Source organism: Dermacentor variabilis, unplaced genomic scaffold, assembly GCF_050947875.1.
Source record: "Dermacentor variabilis isolate Ectoservices unplaced genomic scaffold, ASM5094787v1 scaffold_15, whole genome shotgun sequence".
Taxonomy (NCBI): domain Eukaryota; kingdom Metazoa; phylum Arthropoda; class Arachnida; order Ixodida; family Ixodidae; genus Dermacentor; species Dermacentor variabilis.
Genome location: NW_027460313.1, coordinates 9,459,441 through 9,486,616, shown reverse-complemented (window position 1 = coordinate 9,486,616; position 27,176 = coordinate 9,459,441). Strand labels below are relative to the sequence as shown.

Genomic DNA, 27,176 nt, shown 5'->3' with positions numbered 1-27,176 from the left:
TCTGAGCTTCGCTGTTACCTGGATTGGGGTGTACGCTAGTGCGACACACCGCAGGACACATGGAGACACCTCTCAATGTTGTCGTCTTAGTGATACCTTAATAGCATACAACATGCATACATAACATACAATAATAACACGTTACATGTATACGTTACGTATCGACAGTGTTCAGACTTGACTGGCCTCCTATTTCGATCGTGGGGACAGCTACGGGAACGCCTCTAGGCCCGTCGCCGTTCGATATTGCGGCTATACCGAAGCTAAAAGCTTAGTGACAACACGCTAAGAAGTTTCCCAATCCAAACAACTTGTTGACACTTCTCGGGAAAGCGCGAAAACTTGCCACTGGTCGTCAACAGCATGCAGGTTCCCCGTCCACCCTCCAGTGCGATCCCACATACCAGCATGGCGCAACACGATAGACGGCGCTGCGATCGCAAAATGGCGGCGCCCTCAATAAGACGGTCTATTAAATTCTGGGATGTTAGTGCGAAAACGACGAACTGATCATTAGGCCTGCCGTAATAGGGCACTCAGGATTAACTTTGACCAGACGGGGTTTCTGTAGCGTACACCCAATGCGCGGAACCCGGACCGTTTGGATTTTGTCCCCACGGAATTGCGGTAGGCGCGGCCGGGATTTGATCTCGCAACATCGTGGTTAGCAGCGCAATACTATAGCCGCTAAGGCACCACGGCGGGCGTTTTCTCTGCATCTATCTCTACTGTGCAATGCTTCAAAATGGAAGTGATCCCACTCGCCCAGATTCCTGTTGAGGTTAAGCTCCCATACGTAAGATAATGCTGAATCCACACGGGCCTTACCTCAAGAAATCAAATACGTCGCAGCAGTAGATGCTCAGTCGCTTGTCCATTGTCTGGAAAAAAAGTGGTAACCCTGTTGGCATTCAGAAAGTGTAACGCACAACTTTTGGGTCATATTCAGCTAGTTCAACCAATGTGATTAACCTTGATGACCACTCTTTCTTGCGTTTCTTGCGTTTAGTACTTCTGCTACCTCTCAAGCTTGTCTGCGTTATAATGCCGTTTGAAAGCAAGCATACATGTTAGCACTCCTGCTTGCAAACATTATGAAATCTGGTCTTTTGCCTCACACATGTGCATAATCAGTTTCCCCCTAATTTTACAACAGTCACGCAACGGCTTTTTGTGCCGCCAGCTGTTACACTGCTGTAGAACGTGCTACGAAAAGCAAAACCAACGGCTATATCAGTGTGCAGAATTACATCTGCCGTAGACGAAGACGTACTGGGAATCATTGATAACGCGGTTCATTAAGAAAAAAAATTCAACGATTAAGCAGTAGTGTTTCAATCGCCGTAGATATCAGGGACAAAGTGCACTGGACTGATAGAGTTTTCTACGTTTACTGAATTTCCTTTTAAATACTGGAATTATTTTTACCATATTATTACTCATAGGGAATCTTGCTAACGCAATGAAAATGAGAAAGTGAAATTACTAGACTATCAGTCTCTCGTCAGGGCGAAATTAGAATATGCATCCCCCATTTGGAACCCTCATCAAGTATGTCTCATCAATCAATTGGAATCGCTTCAAAATCGAGCTGCAAGATTTATTCATTCTAAGCACCCCTACGACATCAGTATATCGGCACTGAAAACAGAATCCGGCTTATCATTGCTTGCATCTGGCCTCCGCCTTGCTAGTCTTTGTCTTTTTCATAAGTTCTTTTACAGCTCACTTGGCAAAGCCCCATACATTCTCCCCCCGGCACGCATATCCGGTCACCCGGTCACCCGCAACAAGTTGCTCGCCCACGTACACGCACTGTCACTTTTTCGTCTTCATTCTTTCTTCGTGCAGCAACAGACTGGAACGGCCTTTCCAACGAAATCATAGTCATAACCTGTCCTAGCACATTTTTAAACACCGTAACAAATTATCTTACGCTGTAATAAAAATATGGCCTTCAATTTTTTATGTATGTATATGCCCACCGCTTATGTAATACCCCTTCAATGGGGCCTTTAAGGAAATAAAATGAAATGAAATCACGGAGCGTAGCAGATATGCAATCAACGACAGATTCAAATAATTTAGTTTCCGCACCATCATAGTGCGGAAACTAAAATAACCCGGGTTCTTCATTGATACTATCGCGCTAGCCAATTCATTTTTAGGGACCGGGTTGCGATAAAAGTAAGGAGTAAGTGCTGCAGTCGACAGCTGGATAAGGCCACTCGCCCACGTGTATTTCAGTGATAGCAATGGAGGACGCCAGACTGCAAAAGCAGCCGTATAATTTATTACCCGTTATTAAGCGGTTGTCTATTACTTTATTGGACACGATTGCCGTGGTATTATTGGCTTTTTTTCTCTTTTCTTGCTAGGAGCTTCGTTTATGACCACCCATATTTTCATTATTATCGTTAACTGCTTGCGTTATGTTTCTGTGAAAGCACTCTTTCTAATAATATTCTAATAGTTTCGCAAAATAATATTTCTACTTTTTCTAAAAAAGCTTCAAGTTTGGTGTTATATGCGCAGTTTTGTAATCTGTATATATAATTTTTATGATCAATGCATCTGAGGAGGGAATTTATTAGTTACAGTTTTGTTTTGAAACGAGTACTTGTGAACCATTTGCTTACTGAGCTTCTCTTACGGGATATTGCAATTTTTCGATGAAACAACGACATTTTTCGTCACCTGTTAAAGCAAGGCCAATGAAATTCCCGTTTTCTCGCGATAGAAACTAGCAAATTAACGCGGTGTTGTGAATAGATTTTGCCGTGGGTTGCCATATATGTTAACATTTCATTGATGGCGCTAGCGCGAAAAGATGGCGGTAGCGAGCATGGATGGTCTGACATGTCACATGGCAATAGTTCCGATGAACCAGTTATCGAATACGGGAATATTTTATTACAGCAGACTCCGTGCAATTCACACACCAACTTGGTATGTTGGTGATTTGCACGCGTTGATGCACTGTATTATTTTTTGTTCTTCCCTAATTTCCTAACTGTCAAATTTTCATAACGATTCTGATGATCGTGGTGTGTTTGTACGTGTCTCATATACTGTGCCGCTGCCAGAACGCAGGGGCCAGGGGATGCGGGTGTTGTCAGCTAATCAGGAGGCAGCCTTTTTACGCAGTCCTAGCACTTCTATTGGCGTATAGTTCGCGGATTGATCAAATTTGACCACATTTGATAAATAAATTTTCCGAAATTCTGGCAGGTATGAAAATTAGGAGCAAAGCAGGCTTGGGCAAGCAACAAGAAAAACAAGCGATTCTCATGGTGCTTTGCGACATTGCATACAGCAGTTTCTGATGACTGCATTATTCAGCACAGCACAAATATTTCTAGTTTGCACCTATTATTGGGTTAACGTGTGCGTTCGGCATTTTCCTGTTGTTGTTTTTTTCGAACTGCTTTGGACAGCCCGCTCCGTTGCAGGCTCTGTTGTCGACTTCTCGCACGAGCGACTTCATTAACTCAAAATCTTAACTAAACATATCGTAACTTTATGATTTACCTGAAAAATTTTGCATTTGGTGGTGGGGCAATAACTTTCCGTAGCCGTGAGGTTGTTTTCACAGAAAAATTCATCGATCGCTTGTTGCGTAATTTCTACAGCGATGACAGTGTGACCTATCTCGTAGAACCTGTGAATGAACAAAATAATGAAGAAACGACATTTACACTGGCAAACAAAGCTGAAGCTAGAGGCTCACCATTTCATCTCGAGCATTTTTCCACACATGGGAAAAAAGACACGAAGTTCTCTCTTCGACGTTCTGAATTGATCGCCAAATTCTCTCAGGTACCTGAAATGTAAGGCAATTATATATTAAACAGGCAGAGTGCTGTACTAAGCCATGCAATTCACCCATATACCTGTGCCTGAAGCAGCTTTCCTGATAAAATCATAACAGTCATGTAAGATTAGTCCAGCCAAGTAGTCCTGAATGAGTTTTCGCCTCGTATCTAACCATAAAAAAAACTTCCATAAATTTCGCTTTGCCTGCCGAGGCGTCCAGATGTGCGCGTGAAACAAGCTTACCCTAGTTCCACGTGGCGGAAATAATACGTTCCGTGCCTTGGGACTACTCACCCCATCATGCGACAAGGACGGCATTGATGACCCACGTGACCACCACCATCGGGCACGGTGGCACCAGCGTAATAGCGGTCACCACTCTGTTTGTCGTCATCGTGCAGGTACGAAGAAGATATGCTTACTGCACCCGTTCTAGTGGCCAGTTCTTACTGGCGCTGCCGTGCCCGCGCTTTTGTGCATGCTTATTGACATGACGCTATTCTTAATGAAACTGATTTCACTCGCAGGGGATACTGAAAACAATCCAGGCGTTGATATAACAAAAATTGCAAAAAACATGGAAGAAGTTGCAGCCTACAAAAAGAAATTAAGAGGGACGGCTTGTGGACATAGTAGAGAAACATCTAGATGCCCTCTCACGCCTTGAACCGAAGACGTTATCATGCCTAAAATAAATAGAAGACATGCATCAGGTTACAAAAGAAAAACCGGCAAAAGGAATGGACGCGTTGTACAACAAGAGTAGAAGATCAAACCCTACAGTTTGCGGCATAACGGAAACAGAGGGCGAAAACAGCAAGAAGCTAGAACAAACTAAATATAACGATTATCCAAGACACTCTTTGCTTGCCGCGCGTCGCCACAGAGCGAGTTCATCCTCTTGACCAAATCAGGTCACCACAAATAGAGCACGGTTATACCTAGGCTTCTCGAATCAAGACAGAAATCAATAATACTCGTATGGGTCCCTGCCCATTCGGGGAATCAAGGGAATGAGGAGGCGCACTGGGTAGCCCGAGGTCTAATCAACCGGGAGATGTGCCCCTCAGACTCGGATCCCATGGATGAGGCACCGACGACATACCAGGAAATAACAAACTATTACAAGCAAAAAAGGCGAATTTACCCGCCTCCAAACGCAAGCCTCACGCGAGCGCAAGCCTCGATCCTGCGTCGAATCCAAACTAAATCGTTCCCCAACCCACATTGGCTATCCATAATTACCAACGGGCAATGGAACCCAATATGTCAAAATTGCACAAATCAAACATTGGCTACCCAAAATCACATTCTTTGGGGGTGCGAGGGCTTACCCCCTCCCAGGTCGCTCCTGCCAGCTCCCTCACAACAGACGTGGGAGGAGCTGCTCAGAACGCCGGATGAAAAACGACAAAAAGCCCTCGTTGCCTGGGCCGAAAGGGTCGCTCCTCGTGAGGGGCCATCCTAGGACTCGGGCCTGCCAGATAACTGAGCAGAATCTCAATAAAGTTGTTACCACCACCACCACCAAGTGGAAAAATGCCGGTCTGTCTATTGGGAAATACGTGTCTAAAAGAACTCGAGATATAAGAAAAAGTCTGAGGGATAGCGCTGAAGAAAACAGTGCAAGTCATGACAAGGGACCCTATGTCGCAAAGCTGTTAATCTCTTGACGTCCAATTTACGTAACCGTCAGCGCAAGCATCGGGCTTTGACCCGCAGCGTTGTTTGAACTGCCCAATGAAATTAATTAAACGCTCTCCTCGTATATAGGAGGCCACTTTTGTTTGCTATAGTAGCATTGCCTACTTTGGCTTGTTTTTCTTATCCAATTAGCTCACAAGACACGAGGAGGGGGCAGAAGCGGAGAAGGCTCCGGTGGGGCCGAGCTAGCGCAGTGAAACTACATAACCGGGGGAGCAGGGTGGTGCCAGCATCTGGGATTGGCCTGCTTACCCTGGCTTAGATTGCGGTGGCTGATCGAAAATCGCGGCGGCGTGCAACGGAAGGTTACGAATACTGCTAAAACTGATCCTCGGCGAAGGTGACTTGACAGAGCGATGTCGTAAAAGTGACGAAAGGGCTCGATACGTTACAATGCCCCGCAAAAAATTGTTCTCATACGCAAAGAAATCCCTTCTCCCCGGCATCTGCGAGTAGCCAGTACCAGAGCGACAGGTGAGCGACATCCTCTATTCCTTTGGAACGAAGCAGCTTCCGGCTATTTAAAAGTGAAATCAGTTTTGTCCGGCATTTTATTGCATCTTTGACGCATACACGTCACTTTGGCGTGCCTAGATTTTTTCGGTTTGGTGACGTCGCGTGACAGACTGGCGATGTGGCGCAACCCGAAAACATTTGACAAATAGTGGAGTGCTAATGGCGAGAAAGGTGTGAAATCAGAAACGAGTTCTTTTTTTTTGTTGTTGTTGTTCAGTCCATTCATGGATTGAATCTGAGGTTTTACGTGTCGGAACCACGATTTGATTACGAGGCACGCCGTATTGGGGGACTTTGGATTAATTTCGACGAAAAGTGTATCTTGAACGTGTCTCCAATGCACGGAACACGGGCGTTTTTGCATTTCGCCCCCATCGAAATGCGGCTGCCGCGGTCTGGATTTGATCCCGCGACCTCGTGCTTAGTAGCGCAATACCGTAGCCGCTAAGCCACTGTGGTGGGTTCGGTGTATTCATGCATAATCGGTGTGCACACGTCATATCAGATCGTTGCATAATCGTTGCTGTCAGAGTATGTAAGAAATGAACATGAACAACTATGCAACCGGATTCGCAGATTTATTTATTGTCCAACCTTTACAAACGCCACAAACCTGCATTTGCTCTCCTTTTCCTATTGAGCATTTCCTTAAAGCGCCAGCTTTGAGGCCAAGCCCGAAAGGCGCGCGAGCTGTTGCCCGCCATATCGCTTTGCCGATATAAGCAAACTGCAACGCGTTTTCCGGACGCGCGTGAGACCGCAGCCACGAGCGAAACGGACATGTCAAGTGAGCGCACTCTCGCCGCCGGTCAGGCACAAGCGAAAGACAAGACGAGCAGTCAAATCGAGCTGCGCTCCAGCTATCGTAAGCCGCCGCAAACATACCGAGATAACAGAGCACACCACTTCGCGGCGCTGGCATCAGTCCAAGCCGGTCCGGCCACGCTGCGGAGCGTTTGTGATAAGCGTGCTGACGGCTGTATCTCGAAGTCTGTGCAGAGCACTTGCACTCTTACGCTTGATACTTTCGAGGGCTCATTGTTGTATCCGCAACAAAAGGCCTAGGTGCAACGTAGCGCAGCTAGAGCGACCGAGACACAGCTATTCGTGGCGCGCGCACCCGCACCAGCGAGTGGCGCAAGAAGAGGAAGCACCAAGCCAGTAGCGGTGTGCCAGCGGTGGCGTGGAGCAAGAAGCCGCCAAGCCAATAACGGCCAGCAACCGACCACATGGGGGTGCGCGCGCATCAGCGACAAACTCGGTGACCTTGAATGGCCTCGCGTTTAAACTTGGCTCTGACTAGGCAAGGAACTGCTTGGCGTTTAAATAGTCGTTGAACGAAATCGATATTATAAGTACTTCCAGGCGCTACTTAAAACAGGTAACGAGTTTCCTCACTGAGTCATTTCTTCAGATTCCCAGCATAAGTCCACCAAACATATGTGCCTCAGGAATGTTTAATGTTTTATTCGCAATTGACACCCACACGCACAAAAAAAATTCTGGAAGCCCTAAAGACGCCCCAAACGATTTCCTAAAGCGTTACGCTCAGTGGTGTAGCAGATATCTTCCCCTTATCTATTGTATGTCAGTTTCAACTGCAGGTCCAGGCTTAGGGAAGTGTTGCAAACCCCGGGCGCGATTACAGCAGCGCCGCACCATCGAAGCATAAGCCGAGCCAGCAGAACGTTTGTTCACAAGTGTAGAGCGTATATATAAGAATCCGAGTGGCCAAGGCAGAGGGAAGAATAGAAAGAGAGCGATAGACAAGGTGAAAAGATGCCAGATGGGCGTGCGCACCTTGCAAATACACACGAGAAGTTGCAGCAGAGGGATGACTATTTCTTATTTCCAGCCAAAATATTAAATTAGATGGGAAAATGCCTCTTCAAACAGTAGTCAACATTTGTCTTGCGAAACAAAGCGTGGATATTCAGAGCCATTTTTAATCTACTAACGATGGCGAAAAGCATTTTTGCTACTTGCAGATTTTACAACTTCCAAGATCTATACTCCAAAGCTTAAACATTTGACACCGCCAAACATTTTTTTCCGTAATTTCTCAACAATGGCCCAAGAAACTACTGGCCCAAGAAAATGTAGACCTATGGCGACTCCAGTATTTTTTTAACACTGATGAAATTTGCTTTTGGAGCAAGCGCCTATCACTCAACTCGAACTCAATGGCTTTGTGGGACCATTTTAGCTCAGGTGATGAAGCTGGAAAATTTTCTGAGCAATCTTGAAATAGTGTCCTGAAGTTTAGCGCGAAGTGCTGCAAAATTGTGCATTCACTTTATTAAAAATACCGGAAACGCCAAAATCGCAAAAGTAGCGAAAATTGGACAATGTTAAGGGCGTTTTTTTTTTTTAAGAAGGGCCATAAACAGCAATATGAATTCCAATTTTCGAGAATGCCTTCGCAGTAATGATAAATCTAGTACTCAAAAATCATGTCGCTGTATTTTATCTTCAACAGAAAAAAATTAGCACATTTTAAAGACCCTCTATTGTTATCCCTACGGTCTGTTTAATTGTAATATTAAAATCGAAATTGTATTCATATTGCATTCCCAGCTCGTCGTTCTTGTGGTAATTGTGGAGTCATATAGTGGATTCCGTGCCCCTTCTCTCACGAGGGTTGCAATGTGGCCTTGTTGGTAATGCATCTTCAAGGGGTGTACGGTAGCGCGATTAAAAGACGGGACGAAAGAAGACACACAGGGACACACACAGCGCTCTCAGCCACAAAATGAGTTTCAAGGCTCCTGTAACCGTATTTTTTCCCCGGTACATTAAGATAGTGTTGCGAATCGGGGTAATGTTTAGGCCAGGAATCCTTCAGGCACAGGGATGAGCACAGTCCCAGCGGAAAAAGATTAGCGCAAGTGACTGTTGGCCGGAGCGGCAAAATCTCAACATGCGGCGCTGTTGTTAGAGAGCGCACCGATAGTGATAGTGCTAGGCACATTCCATTTTCCAAAGCAGGGGTGGTGGGCAAAAAACCAGCCATCTTAAAACTCTCATTATGAAAGCTATCATATGCCTCACTTTTCGGCCACGCTCCAACGAGGCTGCAAAGGTGAGCCCATTTATTTATTTTTTATGCGTGGGCGTTATCATCGGTGGTAGTTTCTTTGTCGCAGCCAGTCTCGATCGCCATTTCCTCGGTGATTGACATCACCGAGCCGCCACCCTCCGTTTTCTGCTTCCGTTGGCCATAGGTTCCTGAGCCCTAAGCCTCCTAGTCGGGGCAAGTAAAAACAGCTAACATCGGTGGTGGCGCCCCTGTCAATCGCAGCTTCAAACATCTTCCGTTGCGACAGGCCGACGACTGATTACTTTCCCCCTTCTCCTTACCCTAGCGCAGAGTATCTGGCTAGAGGACTGTACCTGAGGCCGATCGATCGCTCTGCCTTCGTATTATTAAAATTTTATCTCTATTTCTTCCTGCGACAATGAAGAAAGTGTTTCTACCGGCACCCTTGTTTCTGCTGACAGCTATCCGATGACCGCTCTTGTTGATACTGGTACCGATTACTCTGTCACGAATGAGAACTGGTTTACTCGACCGCGAAAGGCGACGGCGCTATGACCGTGACCTCAGCTCCATACAGCGGGTGGTGACACCCAATCTTGTGACACCGATTGGTAGATGTACGAGGGTTCAGGTCTGTGTCGGTGCATTCATCGTATTGGTTGCGTGTTCAAAGAATGTCATCATCGGCATAGACTTCCTTGAAGAATACGGGACTATGATTAAACCTCGCCGACCCTCTCTGTGTCAGAATCGATGAAGGCAACCTGTAAGTGCTAGTGTCTCGGGTGATCTGCAATGTCTGTGGTGCTTGCAGCTGACAATTTCAGTCTCGAATACCAGCACTTCACCCGACGGAGTGCAACTGCCTACTTGTAGCCGATCAGCAATCGTGCTGTTTGTTTCGCAAGTGGACGAACTTCTAAAGCTTCCCACCGTGACCTATCGAGCATCGGTCAAATCGATGTGAATGTTAAACTATTGGCTATCCAGCCACTGGGCATTCGAAGGCGTCTGCAATGCGTAGCTGACTGCTTCGTCTCAACGTCAAAAGTCACACAGATGCCGAATACGCAGCACAGAATCCGCCTCTTTCACGACGCGATGGCGCATGCACCTTGCCCTGGAGGATTAGTTGCGAAACGTTTTGGAAGGGACGCGCGCGCGGCCGCGGAACCTGAAATCAGGGGAACGTCCCCTGAAAAAAAAAAAACGGTCTGCGGATGCGCACAGCAACAAACACTCGTGCCGTGTACCACGTTGGAACTCCGCTCGTAGCTCTTCGTCGGTGCGGTGCGTAAAACGTGCGTAGCGTAACACTGAAACACTACTTTGAAACAGAAAGCGGCCAGGGCAGCGTCCGGACTGCACTGTGAACCACGTAGCTGCCGCCTTGCACTGATGGCTAACGAATTTATCGAAATGCGCCTGCGTTACACTTGGGCGGCGATTCAAAAACATCACGTTGCTGACAAAGTCTTCTTGCAGGGTAGACCATCTCTTGCTGGTGGTGGCAGCGCGGGCCTGACTTCGCGCACTCGCTTAAGGTGCATTAAAACTGGCTCGATTCGAGACCAACGAGACCGAAAAAACGTTGCGCCCACAACGGCACAACCAATGGGCGCGAGTTGTCGTATAGCGCGACGGGCGTTCTTATTGATGGCGCCGACAAGAGAGACCATGCCGACATGATCGTTCGACCGAACCCCACGCGAACAGCCGTCGAACCGATAACGCGATAGCCGCTGCCCCTTCGCTTGTATATACAATTGTTCGCGCTCAAAATGTCGAAACGTGCCTTCGAAGTTGCAATGCAGAAGCTTCAGTCCTCTAAAGCTGTACACATGAAGTTTGAGCAAATGCTGATCATGTTCAGCGAAGGTTCGGTTAGGCCTGGCTACGTCGAGTTCGTGCACTCCCTACCGGTGGGACTGAACTTAAACATAGGCAGTTACTACGAAGGAAACTTTTATGGTCAGGTTGTGGCCCTATGACGATTTGATTACTCTTCGCGCGGCGCGTACGCAATAGGAGGCAAACGGGAACACAGCGCTGGGCCAACATCTGTCTGTCAGCGTCCCCGAAGGCTGTGGGTCGCATTCGCTACGTAGATCGGTGGGTCTGTACGTGTTGTTATGGTGACACATTTCTTAATTTCAGAGAAGCACTGTCTACCTCTGTGTCAAACTGGAAACGAGAGACAGTGAATTCGGTACAGCAGCATAAACAACCGCTGTGGAAAGTTACCAACGGTATCGTCGATGGAATCCGCGTTTTCTCGATAGAACTACATGACCTATAATTGAGCGCTTATGCCGAGGCCGGTTTTCTCTAATTATGCTTTATGGTACGCGCAAACTGTAAGTATGAGGAAGTTAAAGAAAAGCGAGAATCAGTAACAACAGCACGCAATCTGTATCTGGGTCACAGTTGCCATTGTTCAAATGGCTCGGATGCTCAATTGACTCGTGTCAGGGTGGGACAAAGCGGCTCATATACGCAGATATGTTTTGTTACCTTTTGAGATTATTTCATATCATCCATGCGCCGTTTCCACAATATTCGGAGCTAACAACGATCTGTGGCTGTAGATATCGATCTAAACAAATGAACAGTTTTCGAAAAACCGACATGGCAGGCTGTACGTTAAGACATCCTGAACATACAAAACGTCAGAAGAATGTGTCAAAAGAAAGCAACACAAAAAGCGAGGTGCAAGAGCAGACATCAGTGACAACAAACTCCAAGGCAACCTCGTTGGCAGACGGAACTGTCGGCCACATTGTTAACACAACAGCGCACTCAGGCCTGCTCACCCAGTTGTCGATTAGTGCTACATGACTTTCAGGAACGGCATGCTGCCATTATAATTAACTGAGATCAACAAAACGCACAACCGACGCACGCGCAACATGGCCGCAGGTACACAAATCAACTGGCGAAAGCCCCGGCACCCTTCCAAAACGTTTCCAGCCGCGTGCGGGAAGCTCAGAAACATGAAAAAGGCGGATTATGACTAATCCCAATGAAATACCCGCGCGTCATCGGGCTTACCGCGTTTCTCACCGCGAGCGAGACGCCATTCTGAACTAAGTTCAACAAATGCTCGCCGACGACATCATTAAATCTTCGACGAGTTCCTGGTCGTATTTGCGCTGCTGAAAAAAAAGATGGTACACTGCGTTTTAGCGTTAGCTACCGCAAGCTGAACAACGTTACAGACAAGTACGTTTGTCCCCTTCCTCGAACTGACAAGTCCTTGGGTCACCTTCGACACTCCCGATTCTCCTGCTGAGTTTCTTCTTCTCAGCTGATCCGCTATATTATAAAACTCAGTGGCATTGTTCACCGAAAAGCCACAGTTAACTATGCCCAAATTAACTGGCTTATAGAGCGATTGAGCAAAAGCATAGCGGTCATGTTCTCATGTATGTTGAGGCGACCATAAAAACTGAGACGATGCTCTTCCATAAGTTACGTTCGCCCACAACACTGCAGTTTGGGAAATGACCGACGTCATGTCATTTCGCTTGCTGCATGGCCACGCGGCTACAACGACTTTGGAAGTCTTGCTTCTACCCAGTGACTCCCGCACCATGATCACAGAAGCTGCTGAATTGGCTCGAGGCTCTCAAGAAGCTCATCAGCTTGCGCAGATGCGTATACGCCATCATCAGCGCAACAACGCGCATCGATACAACCTTCGTCGCAGAGACCTCACGCATCACCCTGTTGGTAAAGTACATGAAAGCGTGGTCGATTGGATAAACTTCAACGTCGCTACTTTAACCCTTACTGGTTTCACGGAGGACTTAGTGACGTCAACTATGAAGTTCTTTTCTTAATTAAGAGGAAGGCACGATCCGCCGCGCCGTTCATGCCTATGACGTGAATCAGACGCCGTTCAGCTCTGTTCATGTTCATCCAGCTCACAGCACCGCTCTGCTCGTCGCTGACTAGTTTTGCTTTCCTTTCCGTCTCATTGCATCTCTTTTCTGCTAAGCGTGCCCCCTTAACATCGAGCTGATGCTTTCAAGGAGGAGAGTAATGCCACACCCCTGTGGATAACGTTGAATCCTGCCTGTGACTGTCATTCGGAGCGAGCAAGGAAAATATTTCGTTGTTCGCAGGAAAAGTAAAACAGCAACGTCGAACTATCGTTGCTCTAAAGTCTATGTGAAGTTTTCCGTGAGAATATCATGTGTTTGACACGTAAACGGCACATACTTTTTATTCATGCGAAATCATCAAATGGCACATCGAGCGAAAAACCAGCGTCTTTCGTATGGAGCGGCGAAACCACACCTAAATTCCCGTTACCTGCGACGCCACGTCACGTGCTCGCCTGACGGAGCAGATGCGAGCGAAAGGACCCCTAGTGCCCCCTTGGCGCGACAGGTGCTGCATGAGCGGAGAGGGTATCACCCCGACGCACGCCGCCCTCGCTCTCAGAAGCCCGTGTCATAGAGGAAGAAATTCAACAAGAGGGGACACTCGGCGCAAAACTGGCAACAGGACATACGTCACGCTAGTATTATGCCATCCGTTAGCTGCCGCGAGCATCGCAAAATAAAAAAGTGAAATGAAATTAACATACATTGTGTTATCTTTTTATTGCTTCCCTCTAAAACTAAAACGTTGGCATATAATTGAACTTATATTTTGCGACTTATTTTCCTTGCGTCACCGAGCAACAAGCCAACGGCATGCCAGACGAGCCAGATGCATTCGTCATGCGCCCGATATGCCCGATACGCGACGGAAGCAAGCAGGTTTGGCTGCGCTTGTGAAGTTTGCCTGTTCGGCGACACGTCTCTCTCTGTTTTTTTTTTCTTTGATGTAGCCTGGTATACTGGGCTCCCGGCGTATTCTTGCGTTCCTTCTGCACTTCGACATGGCACCACTGCGCTATTGGACTACAGCAAGGTGAGAAGTCTGACAGCCTGCCAGGGTGAGGGGGGGCGGACATTTCAAGCAATTTAGTCTTACGGCACGGAACCTAGACATGTGACGCAGTTAGCGAAAAACAACTCAGCCGTCCTGGCGCAGTTAACTTGAATTTATGACTCGTACCGGGAGATGTTTGCGACGCTTCCTGTGGGTCCCACACAATTTTAACTTATTTCGGTATTTTTTGGGCGCGCTCGCCGCGCATGGCATTCTGACGCAGTTAGCGAAAAGCAGCTAGGCCGTGTGACGCGGTCAGTTTCACGCGTACTGAACCTTAATGGGACAAGTTTGTGAAGCTTTTATCTGACTCCCAGCAAGATTGTAATTAATTCAGTCATATTTTGGGATACTTTTGAGGCACGATCGCCGCGCCTGACGCCGTGCCGCTGTTAGTGAAAAGCAGCTCGGTCGTATGACGCAGTTTAGCGCGTACTGAATCTTACTGGGACAAGTTCGCGACGCTTTTCTCTGACCCCAAGAATTATTGCAATTAATTTCGTTACTTTTTTGGGATAATTTTGAGGCACGCTCGTTGTGCCTGTCGCGGCGCAGTTAGCGGAAAGAAGTTTGGCCATGGCGACCAAGTTAGTTTGGCGTGTATTGAATCTTAGTGGGACAAACTTGTGACGATTTTTATGGCCCCGCAACAACTTGTACTTTCTTTCGCTACTCACGCTGGTCGTGAGTAGCGAAAAATATGTGATTATCTAGATGTATAAAATTGTCTAGAGCACTACTGCCTCACCGGGGCCCTTGAAACCCAAGGGCCTAGAGGCATGTGCTATACAGGGAATCTATCCTAGCGATATCCTCTGGAAAGAGGATGCGCTACGAAATGAAGGGGCTTGTAACATGTAGCACAACATCTTTTAAGAAAGCGAGGACTGCTTTGGTCTTAAAAAGCGGTTCTTCACCAAGAAACATAGCCGGATGCAGGGAAATACAATGGCGGTATGCAAAAGGGAAATGCTTCCTCCTGTCTCTTTCGGCTTCCCGGCACTCCAGGAAGACATGGAGGACGGTCAGCCGGTCGCCACATCTGCCACAGGTTGGAGGCTCGTTACCGGACAAGAGAAAGTTGTGAGTTCCAAATGTGTGTCCTATTCTCAGTCTAGTGAACAGGACATCTGTTTTTCGTATTTTCGTAGTGGAGTGCCAGTAACCTAACTTCGGCTTACTTGGGTGAAGCTTATTCCTTTTTCTGCGACCCACAAGCGTTGCCAGTGGCTTCGGAGTTTGTTTCTCAGGAAAGGCTTCATGTCTGTGGCAGGGACAGCAGCAGAACGAATACCTTGCGATGCTATTGATTTGGCGATCTCGTCGGCAAGCTCATTTCCCTCGATTCCTCTATGGCCAGGAACCCAGCATATTACTGCATGCCTATGTGATAGGTATATGTTACATGAGAGTGAGTAGAGTTCATTGAAGACAGGATTCGTATGCTTTTGAGAAGAAATGAGGGCTTTTACAAGACTTAACGAGTCTGTGAATATGATGGCTTTGTCAAGTTTGTTTCTTTATATGTTTTACTGCACACAGTACTGCGTAGACTTCTGCAGTGAAAATACTTGTTATGGGGTTCAACACGTCAGATTCAGTAAAAGAGGGACCAACAGCAGCGTAGGATACGCCAGCATGTGATTTTGATGCGTCTGTCTAAAACTCGGAGCAGGACTACTTCAATTGAAGCTCCCGGAAACGCATGGTAATTTCAAGCTCAGGAGCATGCTCGCTTCGATGCGCACGAGATGGTCGGTTGTAGATCGCCCTTCCCTAAAACCACCTTGAAATGGCTCAAGCATTTTACTGGACTCTAGGAGATCTATGAGGCGGCGATTGATCGTTTGTTCAAAAAGCTTACAGAGGCAGCTTGTAAGCGCTATGGCACGGTAGCTAGTAAGCAATGAAGTGTCTTTACCATGCTTCAAAACAGGGATCCCAATAGCCTCCTTCCACTTTGATAGGAGAGAACCAGCAGCCCAGATAGTATTGAGAAGTGTAAGTAGCGTGATTTGTGTGTCGGAGTGCAGGTGCTTAAGCATATCATACATGATTCTATCGGGGCCCGGTGCAGAGCTCCGACATACTGACAAGGAGGCTTTAAGTACAGCAGTGGTAAAAGGACGATTATAAGGAACGTTTGGGATGCATTTCCGATTCAGTGGCTTAAGTTCTTCTATTGATTTATGCTTAAGAAAGTTCTCCGAATAGTGAGTGGAGCTAGACAGGCGCTCGAAATGTTCACCGAGAGCATCAGCCTGGTCTTCCAACTTGTTTCCTTCTTTGTCAACAAGGGGCAATGGCTGAAATTGTTGTCCCTTTATCCTCCCCAGCCCGTTGCATACTTTTGCCTCCTCTGTGTAGGAGTTAATACCGGACAAGAATCTCTCCCAGCGTGTCTTCTTTGCTTGCCTTTGCGTCCGCCTTCCCTGCGATTTAATGTTTTTAACTTCTATCAGATTTTCTGCAGTGGGTATCGGCGCAGTATGCCCCACGCTTTATGTTGTTTTTTCCGTGCCTCCTTGCATTCCACATTACACCACGGAACTCATCTTTTGGATGAGGTACCCTTTGATTGTGGGATGAAGTTACTCGCTGCCTCGATGATTAAAGCGGTAAAATACGCTATACCGCGTCGTCAATACTAAAATTGGTGATAAAATCTCGTGATAGGTAAGTCGATTCCTTAAAATGCTCCCAGTCGGCAGAAGCTAGCTTCCACCGAGGCGTATATGAAGGGCATTGATGTTCTTCAATTAAGTTTAAAAGTATTGGAAAATGGTCACTTCCGTATATAACTTTAATAACACTCCACTCTAGGTAAGGGAAAGGATCTGCGGAGCCAATAGATAGGCCTATGGAAGAATGTGAATCGTGATACATATTATAATGAGTCGGTTCGTTTTTATTGAAGAGAGATGTTCCCGTGTTTACTAAAAAGTTTTCTACTAATCGACCTCTCGCGTCGCATCGTGACTCTCGCCACATCGTGTGGTGAGCATTAAAGGCTCCCACAAGTATCTAAGGTTCGGGAAGTTGGATAATAAGGTTGTAAAAGTCTCTTTTTTTTTTAGATGATGGTTCGGGGGTATATAAATAGAACAGACAGTGATTAATTTATTAAAAAATTACCGACGATTACGTTACTTCCTAATGCGAAATTTGAGCGCAGCAAATAAGCTGTTTCACCTTTTCGATAGATTGAGGCAAAGAAATCGAGCAACACATGTATGCGCTATCACAGAATTTTTTTTTTATTTTTCACACATTCCTTTAACAAAGACTCCACTAGGTAAGCTTCTGCTTCGGCGGCACGCACCTCTGGATTCTGACGGCGACGGCGCTGGGCCTCTGCTCTGGCAGCTCGTTTAGCAGCAGCAGCAGCAGCAGCAGCAGACGGAGGACTTCCATCGGTCGTCTCGCTCATGGCTCAGAAAGAACTGGCAGATAATTTCGCAGTGGCGAACGGCAGCGGCAATTTCGGCTCGGGCGGTGCACATATACAGATCCGCCGCCGCCGATCTGGCTCTCTGATTGCCACCGCACAGGGCGAACGGCAGCGGCAATTTCGGCTCGGGCGGTGCACATATACAGATCCGCCGCCACCGATCTGGCTCTCTGATTGCCACCGCACAGGGGTTGCATTGGAGGAAGAGCGAAGAAAGGAATTAAGTTCGAGCCGGCGCTTTGACAACCGGAGACTCGCAGGAAGAGGGGGGAGGGGGCGGCGTGTACACCCAGCGGCAAACGATGGGGGCAGAAGCGCGCGCAGCAAGCGGACAACACGATAAAGGGAGGAGGGAAGAGATAGCAGCGACTGACTGATGCCGCTGACGCCGATAGTGAGTCAACCCCAGCTGCGGAGTTGGTTTCAGGGACAACGCCGCCGATGCCGACACAAACAATATGATACCCTCGCTTCCGCAGCGCTAAGAACCAGGTCTAGCCGTGGGAAGGTGGTCACGTATTCGTCGACGTGCCGGGGCCTACGTGAAATAACCGGCGCGTCGGCAACTGAAGAGCACCCTATCCGCCACACAAGAACAGGGGGGGGACCCTTTCCTCCTCTTTCTGCATGGCGGCGACGGTGTTCTATGCAGTCACGTTATCTTGACTCTCTAGCGGCGTCAGCGGAATCCAGCGGTATCAGTCGGTCGCTGCTAGCGCTGGGGGGATGAAAGGGGGGCGGAGCTGGTTACGAGGCCGACGACAACGCCGACGACGACGCGAAACCCAGGAACGGACGCCAAAGAGCTGCGCTCTAAAAGAATGGCCCGAACTGCCACCGCCTCAAGGGTCGCCTGAAGGGCGACGTGTTGGCAAGCTACAGACTTGTCCGCTATTATTGCTACTCCGCCAGAGGCGTTAGCCTCATCGCGGTCATTTCGGAAGATGAAGCAATTGCGAAGAAAGTTTGTGTTTGTAGGTTTCATATGCGTCTCCTGAACACACAGCAACTTCGGATTGTGTTTGTGTAGTAGTTCTCTAATTTCGTCAAGGTTATTTAGAAGTCCTCGTTCATTCCAATGTAGTATTTGTGTATCCATTATGCTATTTGTGTTTAGTTCTGTGTGTTTAAGACACGAGGATTAGCTCACGGGCCTTTTTCAGGCGCCGTGACGGGATTTTTATCTTTTTTTGGAGCGATCGAGAGTGCCTCGCCGCTCCTTAGGCGCTGGTGACGCCGTCTTGCTGGTGGTAAAGCCCCTTTAGCTGGTGGTTGTGTCCATCGCCTCTTGCGAGGCGCTGGACCGGCGCTCTTCCGAGCGCTTTGTTTGGCGTGAAGGCCTCGGCACGTTGGACGAGGCCTTTGAGGTCACCTGCCCGGAGGTAGATGGCCCCTTCTGCTGGGTTGGCGTAGCAGCGCTAGCTGCAGCCGCCGGGGGGGGGGGGGGGAGGGGGAGCGGATGGCGTTTCTGCCGCCTCACTGGGTGTGAGTCGGACAGCCGCCAGAGACCGTTGTGGCACTGCCCCCTGACGCGCCACTTCGGCAAATGTGTTTTTGGGCAGGTAGGATACCCGCCTGCGTGCCTCCTTGAAACTAATATTTTCCTTTACTTTTATCTTCACAATTTTTTTTCTTTTTTCCAGGATGAGCACGACCACGAGTATGCGGCGTGCTCCCCTTCACAATTTACACAATGGAGAGTGTTCTTGCAAGCTTCAGAAGTATGTTCATGGGCACTGCACTTCGCACAGGTTTGACGGCCTCTGCAGCTCTGCGAACTGTGGCCGAAACGTTGGCATTTGAAACACCTGAGCGGATTGGGCACATATGTCCTAACACGGAGCTTGATGTACCCTGCCTCGATTGACTCGGGCAGGACACTTGATCCGAAGGTGATTATCAAGTGCTTGGTTTGGATTTCTTTGCCATCTCGCCTCATCTTAATTCTTTTGTCATTGATTACGTTCTGTTCACTGAAGCCCTCCAAGAGTTCAGCCTCAGTGAGCTCCAGCAAGTCATCATCCGACACAACGCCGCGGGTGGTGTTCATAGTACGGTGCGGAGTTACTGTTAGTTGGTTATCCCCAAATGACACTAGCTTAGGCAGTTTCTCGTATTGCTTCTTATCGCGGAGCTCCAGGAGGAGATCACCGCTTGCCATCCTGGTCGCCTTATAACCGGCTCCAAAAACATCAGTCAAAGTCTTCGATACAACGAAACGTGAAATGGTGCGCACTGGTTTGCCTGGTTTTTCCGAGTGGACTACATGGAAACGTGGGAAGTTGTGGACTTCGCATCCGAAAAACTGATAAACTTCATAGGTGCGCCCTCTTTTCTGAGGGCGATCAGGGAGTTGAGGAAAGGAGCTATCCATAAAGATATATGATATTCCGGCAGTAACGCCAGCCACGCACCGTAGAGTCCTACAAGGGGACGCTGCAGGACCTGGGATACACAGCCTGCAAACGCCAGCTGTGCATTACCACTATAACCAAATATGAAATAACCTAGGTTGGTTATTCACACAAGGTTAACCCTTGCTGCCTAGAAAAATTGGAAGTGAAAGGAAGCCAGAAGAAGACAGGAAAGGTGGAAATTAAGGAAAAGACGAAGGTTGTAGGGAGAGAGAGACAGGAAAAGGCAGCTACCGATTTCCCCCGGGTGGGTCAGTCCGGGGGTGCCGTCTATGTGAAGCAGAGGCCAAAGAGGTGTGTTGCCTCCGCCGGGGGGCCTTAAAGGTCCAAACACCCAGCATCTGCTCAACCTCCAGGATCCCCCTTTCCCCAGACACGGCTAAGCCGCGCACGGCTACACGCGAGAGGGTCCAACCCTCGTGTGCTTGGGTACGTGGTGTCGCAACACACCAAACGCCTGCTGACGGAGAAGCCCCTACGGGGGCTCCAAAAGAGAAGGAAATAGGGCTCGGGAATGGGTAAAGGCTTGGAAATCAGATGTTTTATTTATATTTTACGTTAGTATTGTATGGTATTGGTAATTTATTTTCTGGGGCATGTATATGAAAGTTAATAACTTTTGTTTGTCATAGCGCCCATTCACCACTTTCGCACGTTTCGTTTCTACACGCAGTATTCCATAAGGTGTTAAATGTCAAAATGACACAGGCTTGTAATTTAGTTTTTTCAGCTGATGCCTTCCGGTGGAGCTTCGTACGGAAACTACTGCTGCTTAGCTGGTGCCGCAACGTTACATGAATGCACCAAAAGCCCGAAACGAGCATTTATACAGAGCAAATAATAAATTTCTTAGTTTCACAAGGCGTCTTACGTGTACTTTATGAAATTGCATGTGGCAGATTCACTGCAGGCTTGTAAATATCGTTCGCAATCATTTTTGCCTAATAATAAAACGACTTGGCACGAAGACCGCGCGCGTTTGAGTAGACGCAAAGAAAAAAGATTAAAAAATGTCGCTCCGATCAGCACAGCCGGCGTAACGCATTCCAGCTCTCGTTCAAAAATTGCAGGACGCTTAAGCTTCGCCTTCAAGAGTGGAACGCGACAGCGTTCCCGTCGACCCGCCAAGGGGTGTAAGACAATGCTCTACGGCGCAGCGATCACTTAAGGCCGATCCACACGACGGACCAAGTCTGCGGGCCGATCGGTCACGTGATGCGACGTCACGGCCCGCCACGGTCCGGTCCGGCTATGGTGTTCTAGTCCGGCGCAGAGCACATCCACACGGCGGACCGCCATAGCAGACGGCAGAGCAGACCAACCAGCTGCACTCTCGGCCAGAGTGTTATCATTGTTATCATTCCGGCTCGAGTCCCACACAGTCGTGAACTGCTCAACGAGGGATACAAACTAAAGAAACCTCCTCGTCACTCCAAGAGGACACGGTGTTTAAAAAATATATCTGCTGCACGCACGTGTAGGCGGAACGGCGTACATGAAACGACTGGCTTGACTGGCTTTTGATGAGCCGAAAACTAGATTGGATTTGGCTGAAGACACTCTGTTGCCGGACAATAGAAGACACTCTGTTGCCGGACACTCTGTTGCCGGACAAACTGAAGCGGGAAAAGCCTCAACGATTTGTTGGACCGCGAGGGCCGCGGTCTTGCGCGGGCCAACGGCGGTACGCACGAACTGGTGACGTCCTATCACGTGATGCGCGGACCGTGGTCCAAAAGAGCAATTTGGTCCGTCGTGTGGATCGGCCGTTGCGCCCCGCATCGGACTTTTCGCCCACCTATCACGCGGTGAGCGTCGAGCAACGCAGCGTTCGGCGCGGCAACGAAACGTGCGCCTGAGCAAACGGAACGAACCAAAGAACTCGGTGTCTCGGAGGGGGAAACTATCTACGCCAGCAAAACGTCATGATCGGCACGGGCAGAGAGATAGATAGATAGTAATCTAAAGAAAGGAACGGCGCTTGATTCTGCAACCCGTGTGGGAGCACGGCGAAGCATCGTCAGGGGAGAGGGAGTGGGGGCCGCGACGTGCCTGGCCCCGGTCCCCGCACAGCCCCAATGCGCGCGTAGCGCTCACCTGTCGGGGCAGCGCCGTTCATTGAGAGGAGGGGGTCTTCTGTGTTTGCCGCAAGATGGCTCTGCGTGTGCGGTAAGCGCAGAAGAAATGTAGCGGAAACGTACTTCGCTACTCGTGTAACTGCGACTTCCGTAAGTTACATGCTCATAATTACCGATATACACCGCAGTATAACTTTCTACGGCACGTTTCTAAGGCAACCCCGCATTCACTAGAAGCGCTTTTGTACCGCTTTCAAGCATCGAACTCGTGGCTGAGTGGTAGCGTCTCCGTCTCACACTCCGGAGACCCTGGTTCGATTCCCACCCAGCCCATCTTGGAAGTTGCTTTTTATTTATGAAGTGCCTCCCGTGATTTATCGCTCACGGGAGGCACTTCATAAATAAAAAGCAACTTCCAAGATGGGCTGGGTGGGAATCGAACCAGGGTCTCCGGAGGCCAACGCCACGGACGCCGACACCGACGCCGACAACACCGGCTTTTCTGCGACGCGAGCTCCTTAACGCTATCGCGTTAACACGCGCGCGCCCATAATCGAAACCGGAAGTGTGGTTCAGGAATAATGACGGCGGCTTGGAGCGCTACAGTCGATTCAGCCGCTGGGCTATATGGGAGTGTGCGTTCATGTTAAATTTCCTTCTGTATGCTTGTGTCATCCGCGCCTTCCTTTTCCGCGCAAGCTTTCGCCTGCATTCTCACTTCGCCTTGGTAATAGCAACAAGGAAGCTAAAAAAACTAATTCGAAAGGAAGAACGTCGACGGTTGTGACTTTCAACCTACGACCCCACGCTCAGAAGTCGAGTGTCTTACCCACTGGGCTGAACCAGCCTCCTACAGGGCAGGCCTGTGCACTTCGCTTTATGACGTCATGCTACTTGGGCAGAAATTTTGATTACCAAGCCCGGCGTCACGAAAACGGTGAGGTCGAAATCACCACGGCTTACTTTGGAGCCCAATAGATACTTTGGCAGTCGAGCAAGGTAGCATGACGCCGCGGATCGAAGTGCACCAGCCTTGTGCTATCTAGGAGGCGTTGGCCAAGCGTCTCAACACGCTCGCTTGGCCGCGAGGAGTTCATTGCTCGAAGGACCGCTCAGCGGCGTTCAACTGGAAATTACTGCTTTCGCATTCACAACCGATAATAATTGCTTGTCCTCGGATTCTTTAAGGGAAACTAAAGAGAAAATGATTTCTTCTGCATCAGTACATTACCTTTCTATGACGCCAAAAACACCACTCTAACCACGATAAGAAGCTTGGTAAACCAGAAAAAGCAAAAGAACGAAAGACGGGTGGCGACGCCTCCTTGAAATTCCCGCACCTGGTCGCTGTGACGTAAGGGATTTTGATGGGATCTTCTAGGGCCTACTTATATAGCGGTACAGATTGACTATATTGTGTTCTAAAGGAATCAAATATTAGATATGGCAAGTTTCGGGAACCTTTACTCAGCCAACGCGGCCGAAATGCGAAAATATACTTTGGAATCCTTGACGTCACACCGACGTACTGGCGTCGGGGTTTGAGGGCAAAATTTAAATACTGATACTTCGACCTTCATTTTCTCCTCAAATAATCAAACTATTGTATTGAAATTACTGCCTGAAGGGTTCTCAAACAATGCCTTATTAGTCTGAATTGATTTACTGTTTCGCTTTAGTGTCCCTTTAATGTCTGTTTCTTTTTATTAAACGTAAAACCTAGAACGCAACACTCCTCTCGTCGAATATAACCAAGAAGACTACTATCCTTTGACTATATCTCAACAACGCTGTTGTGGAAAGGTCTTGGTTGAGTTGTCGTAATTAGAAAAAGGGAAAAATGACTAATGCAGAAACATCCCAGTGGGGGGCATTTTCGTAGAGGGCGTAGTATTCTTTCTGATCATTACTGGCGAATACATTACATACTCTACCGCTGAAACCAAGGCTGCCGTACTTTAAGAAATATGCAATTCCAAGATATACCATGCACACCATGACGATCTTCCCAATAAAGTGGTTTTTACTGGCAGTCTTGCGTTCAGTAAATGAAAGAAAATCCTGCTGTAGTGCTTTTTTTCTTGCATAATTTGCCCGCCAACAAGTTCGCTTGCGTTCAGCACGTCCCCTTCATAAGGTTCTCCCTGTTTTTGCATACGCAATTTTTTGGCTGCTTGCGTCGTCCGCGCAAGCTCTCATTTGCGTTCTAACTTCGCCTTGGTAAGGCCAAATCAAAACACACCAAGCGTATCTACGCGCTCGCTTGCCCGCGAGAAATTCGTAAGAGTGTTCTATGCCACTTGTCGATGCATGCGTTCGTGGAGCAATGCCCCCTCGCCTCGATATACGGCCCTGTCGCCGATATCGACACGTGGGTCAAGTGCGTCGCTGGCGCGGCCGTTAGCAGAGTGCACGTGCAGCTGAGTAGCGCCTTCGGAGGACAGTAGCAGCGCGGCTACATGGCGTTCCTTGTGAAGGAACAATTCAGCCGTCGGGGACGCCTAAATTCCGGCGATGTGCATTCAGATTTGTTCTAGTGGTCTCTGTTGTATAATTTTTGCAAAAAACATAAAAGATGGTAATTTTGGCAAGGGTATAGTTACCTAATCCTTCGTTATAGAAGTCATTTTGTTGTACAGGAGTTTGACTGCATTCGCTTTAGTAGCGTGATGTTGCCTTCCCCCAGCCTTTCACTCTTCAGGATGTGTAATGCAAGTTTGGTGTTTACAAAAAATGGCAAACTGGGCGATTTGGTGAGCGTTAATTATTTTTATAAGTGGGAACGGACAAGGAAGACTGAGCGACACAGGACGAACGCCTCCCAACAAATAAAAAATTTGAGAGCGCAGCTCTTAGTCGCCCGTTCATGCGGCGAGCGTCGGCGTTGTCCCTAGGCGTAACCGAGCGAATGAGCACAGCGAAAGATGAAAGCGAACGCCGAGCGGAGTGTCGGAAGAAAAGCGTAGTGCCGCGTAAGACTTGCGGCCACCGTTACCAGATAGTGCCAGAGGAGCGCGCCGTCGTCTGTTAACCGACGACATGTGGCGAGCGCATAAAGCGATACCGTATATGTGAACACGACACTGCGTGAGGGGAGGTCTGTCGGCGGCGGCTGCTCTGAATCGCCCCCACGCGCCACCCACGCACTACCTGTCGCCATTAGCGAGGTAGTCACGTTACACTTCGCTCTGTTTGCAACGTGCCGCATGAGACAGATTGTCCGCGCCAGCCAATATGTCGCGAAATGAAAACACGTACACAGCTGCGCTCAAGTTGCGCATTAGGGAGTATCGTAATCGTCGGTGAATTTTGTATTTGAAACTGAAATATATATCAAGACCTGAATGAGTGCCCATTTCAAGTGACAGCTTGTCAGCAAACGGACAAGGCAACATTACGAAACCTCAATTTACCGGTTGATTGCGCCCCCATCTCACGCTTCAAGAAGTCTTCTTCGCAACGGTGCAAAGTCATACAAATCTGGCTCACACATGTGTCCGTGTTTTCTCCTATTAAATATCTGAACAATTTCCCGCGCTAGCTGGTTTGTGCGTTTATACAGAATCCTGGTTTTTTTCCAGGCTTGGGGAGCAGCGGCACACCCGACAATGCCGAGATAAATTGGAAGTTGGCTTACCTTTCAATGAATTGCGGTGTTGGCTTAGGCGCTCGTTGAGTCATTGAACAGACTGGCGGTTACGAATGGGGTTTACATAAACAAATAATATCCAAGAAAGCAGACTGTAAAGTTGTATTTCCTGCTTTAGCTTATTCTGTAGAATGAGAAGAATGAGAAGATCCAAGGCGCTCGATTTTTCGTTATTTACAACCATACGAAAAATCATGAAATGACGCCAGCGCAGTCCCAGAGGAGCTTAATTTATAGGTTTGTTTGAAATGGATAACTAAGACAAGGAGGGGAGTTGAAAGTGTACGCAAAGATAACGTGACGCTGGGGGGAGCCGAAGGCACAGCTATCACATTCTGGGGGCAGTGCTTTAGCAGTTAAGGTGTCATGTAACCAAACCATCGTCCACTTTCTTGAGTGTTTGTGCATGCGTCCAAGATTAGCTCTGAGAATGATAGAATGTGGAAATTTCAAGCTACACTCGAAATTTCAGGCTACACTTCCCATTTCTTAAACCGATCACATCACAGGGGCGGCAACATCATGTTATGGTTGAGTAATGCTTTCACTTGCGAAATAATTCGTACTTATTTCTGATATAAAGGGCGATTAAGAAGTTTGGACATAAAAAGTGATCGCTGCATTTTCCGTCCCATCCACCAACGCAGAACATATCTGATTTCGTTTCGCCTTAGATATGTTCTTTGGACGGGTTACAAAAATAATACTTGGCGGTAATACTAACATTAGTTTTTTTAATCAATCGTCTCACTGTGCAAGTTGCTACAACGCACTTGAAATACATGCACTAGAAATATCTGATAAAGCTTGCTGGCTCTCCCATAATCGAGAGTAGATGTAAGCATGAAATGGCAACCGGCAAAGCAGATTAGTTGAAGATGATACTATCCACAATCTTAAAATGGGTGGAGTGCATGTTGGCGACGGCAGACCACACTACACCACACCACACCACGCGATACTGCGTTCTGGTCCATATGGACGCTGCCCAGCTAGAAGAAATTCGGCTGAAGGCCGCACGACAGGCAGGGAAAGATACCAAGGAGACAAAGTGCACTCCCCAGCTAGAAGTAGAAGAGTGCCTGAAGGAGACGCCATGCAGCGTGGCGCCATCTCTAGAGGCGACACGTAAACCCGCGCCGCATAACTAACGGACCGCTGACGTTCAAAAGAGCACAGGCAACCCCGCCTCAGCGCCAAAAAATGATAATGAAGTGTATGGTGCCCTGTATCCGCCTTATGAACGTCGCCTGTTGGAAATCACAAATGAAACTTCAGCGTACAGAAGTTACACCTTGAGTGATATTGTAGCAATAGTTTTTGTAACTTGTTTGGACAGTAACTAACCTTTGTAAAGCGGTCCTGTGCAAAGTGTTGGGGGCCAGATACATATTTTCCTTAAGTTTTGATTGGTTGCCCGGATGTTCTCATTTTGTTCGCACAACATGCCCGGATGTTTTAGTTTGAGTGCCCGGATACGGCTCTGGCTTTTGGCTCGAGCTCACTTGAACGTCGTCGTCAACGGGAGCTAAAAGCATTTGATGCTTAAAACAACCAACCTGCA

The 27,176-nt window shown here is 48.1% G+C and overlaps 1 protein-coding gene across 1 annotated transcript in view; it reads right to left on the bottom strand.

Moving 5' to 3' along the window:
- The window catches only part of LOC142567988 (thiopurine S-methyltransferase-like), a 54,045-nt gene that overhangs the window by 5,706 nt on the left and 21,163 nt on the right, over window positions 1-27,176 (bottom strand). The window contains exons 3-5 of the mRNA XM_075678082.1: window positions 3,731-3,823; window positions 3,532-3,661; window positions 829-881 (exon numbers count right to left, since the gene is read on the bottom strand). Coding sequence (XP_075534197.1) covers window positions 829-881; window positions 3,532-3,661; window positions 3,731-3,823 — 276 coding nt within the window. The remainder of the gene's footprint in view (window positions 1-828; window positions 882-3,531; window positions 3,662-3,730; window positions 3,824-27,176) is intronic.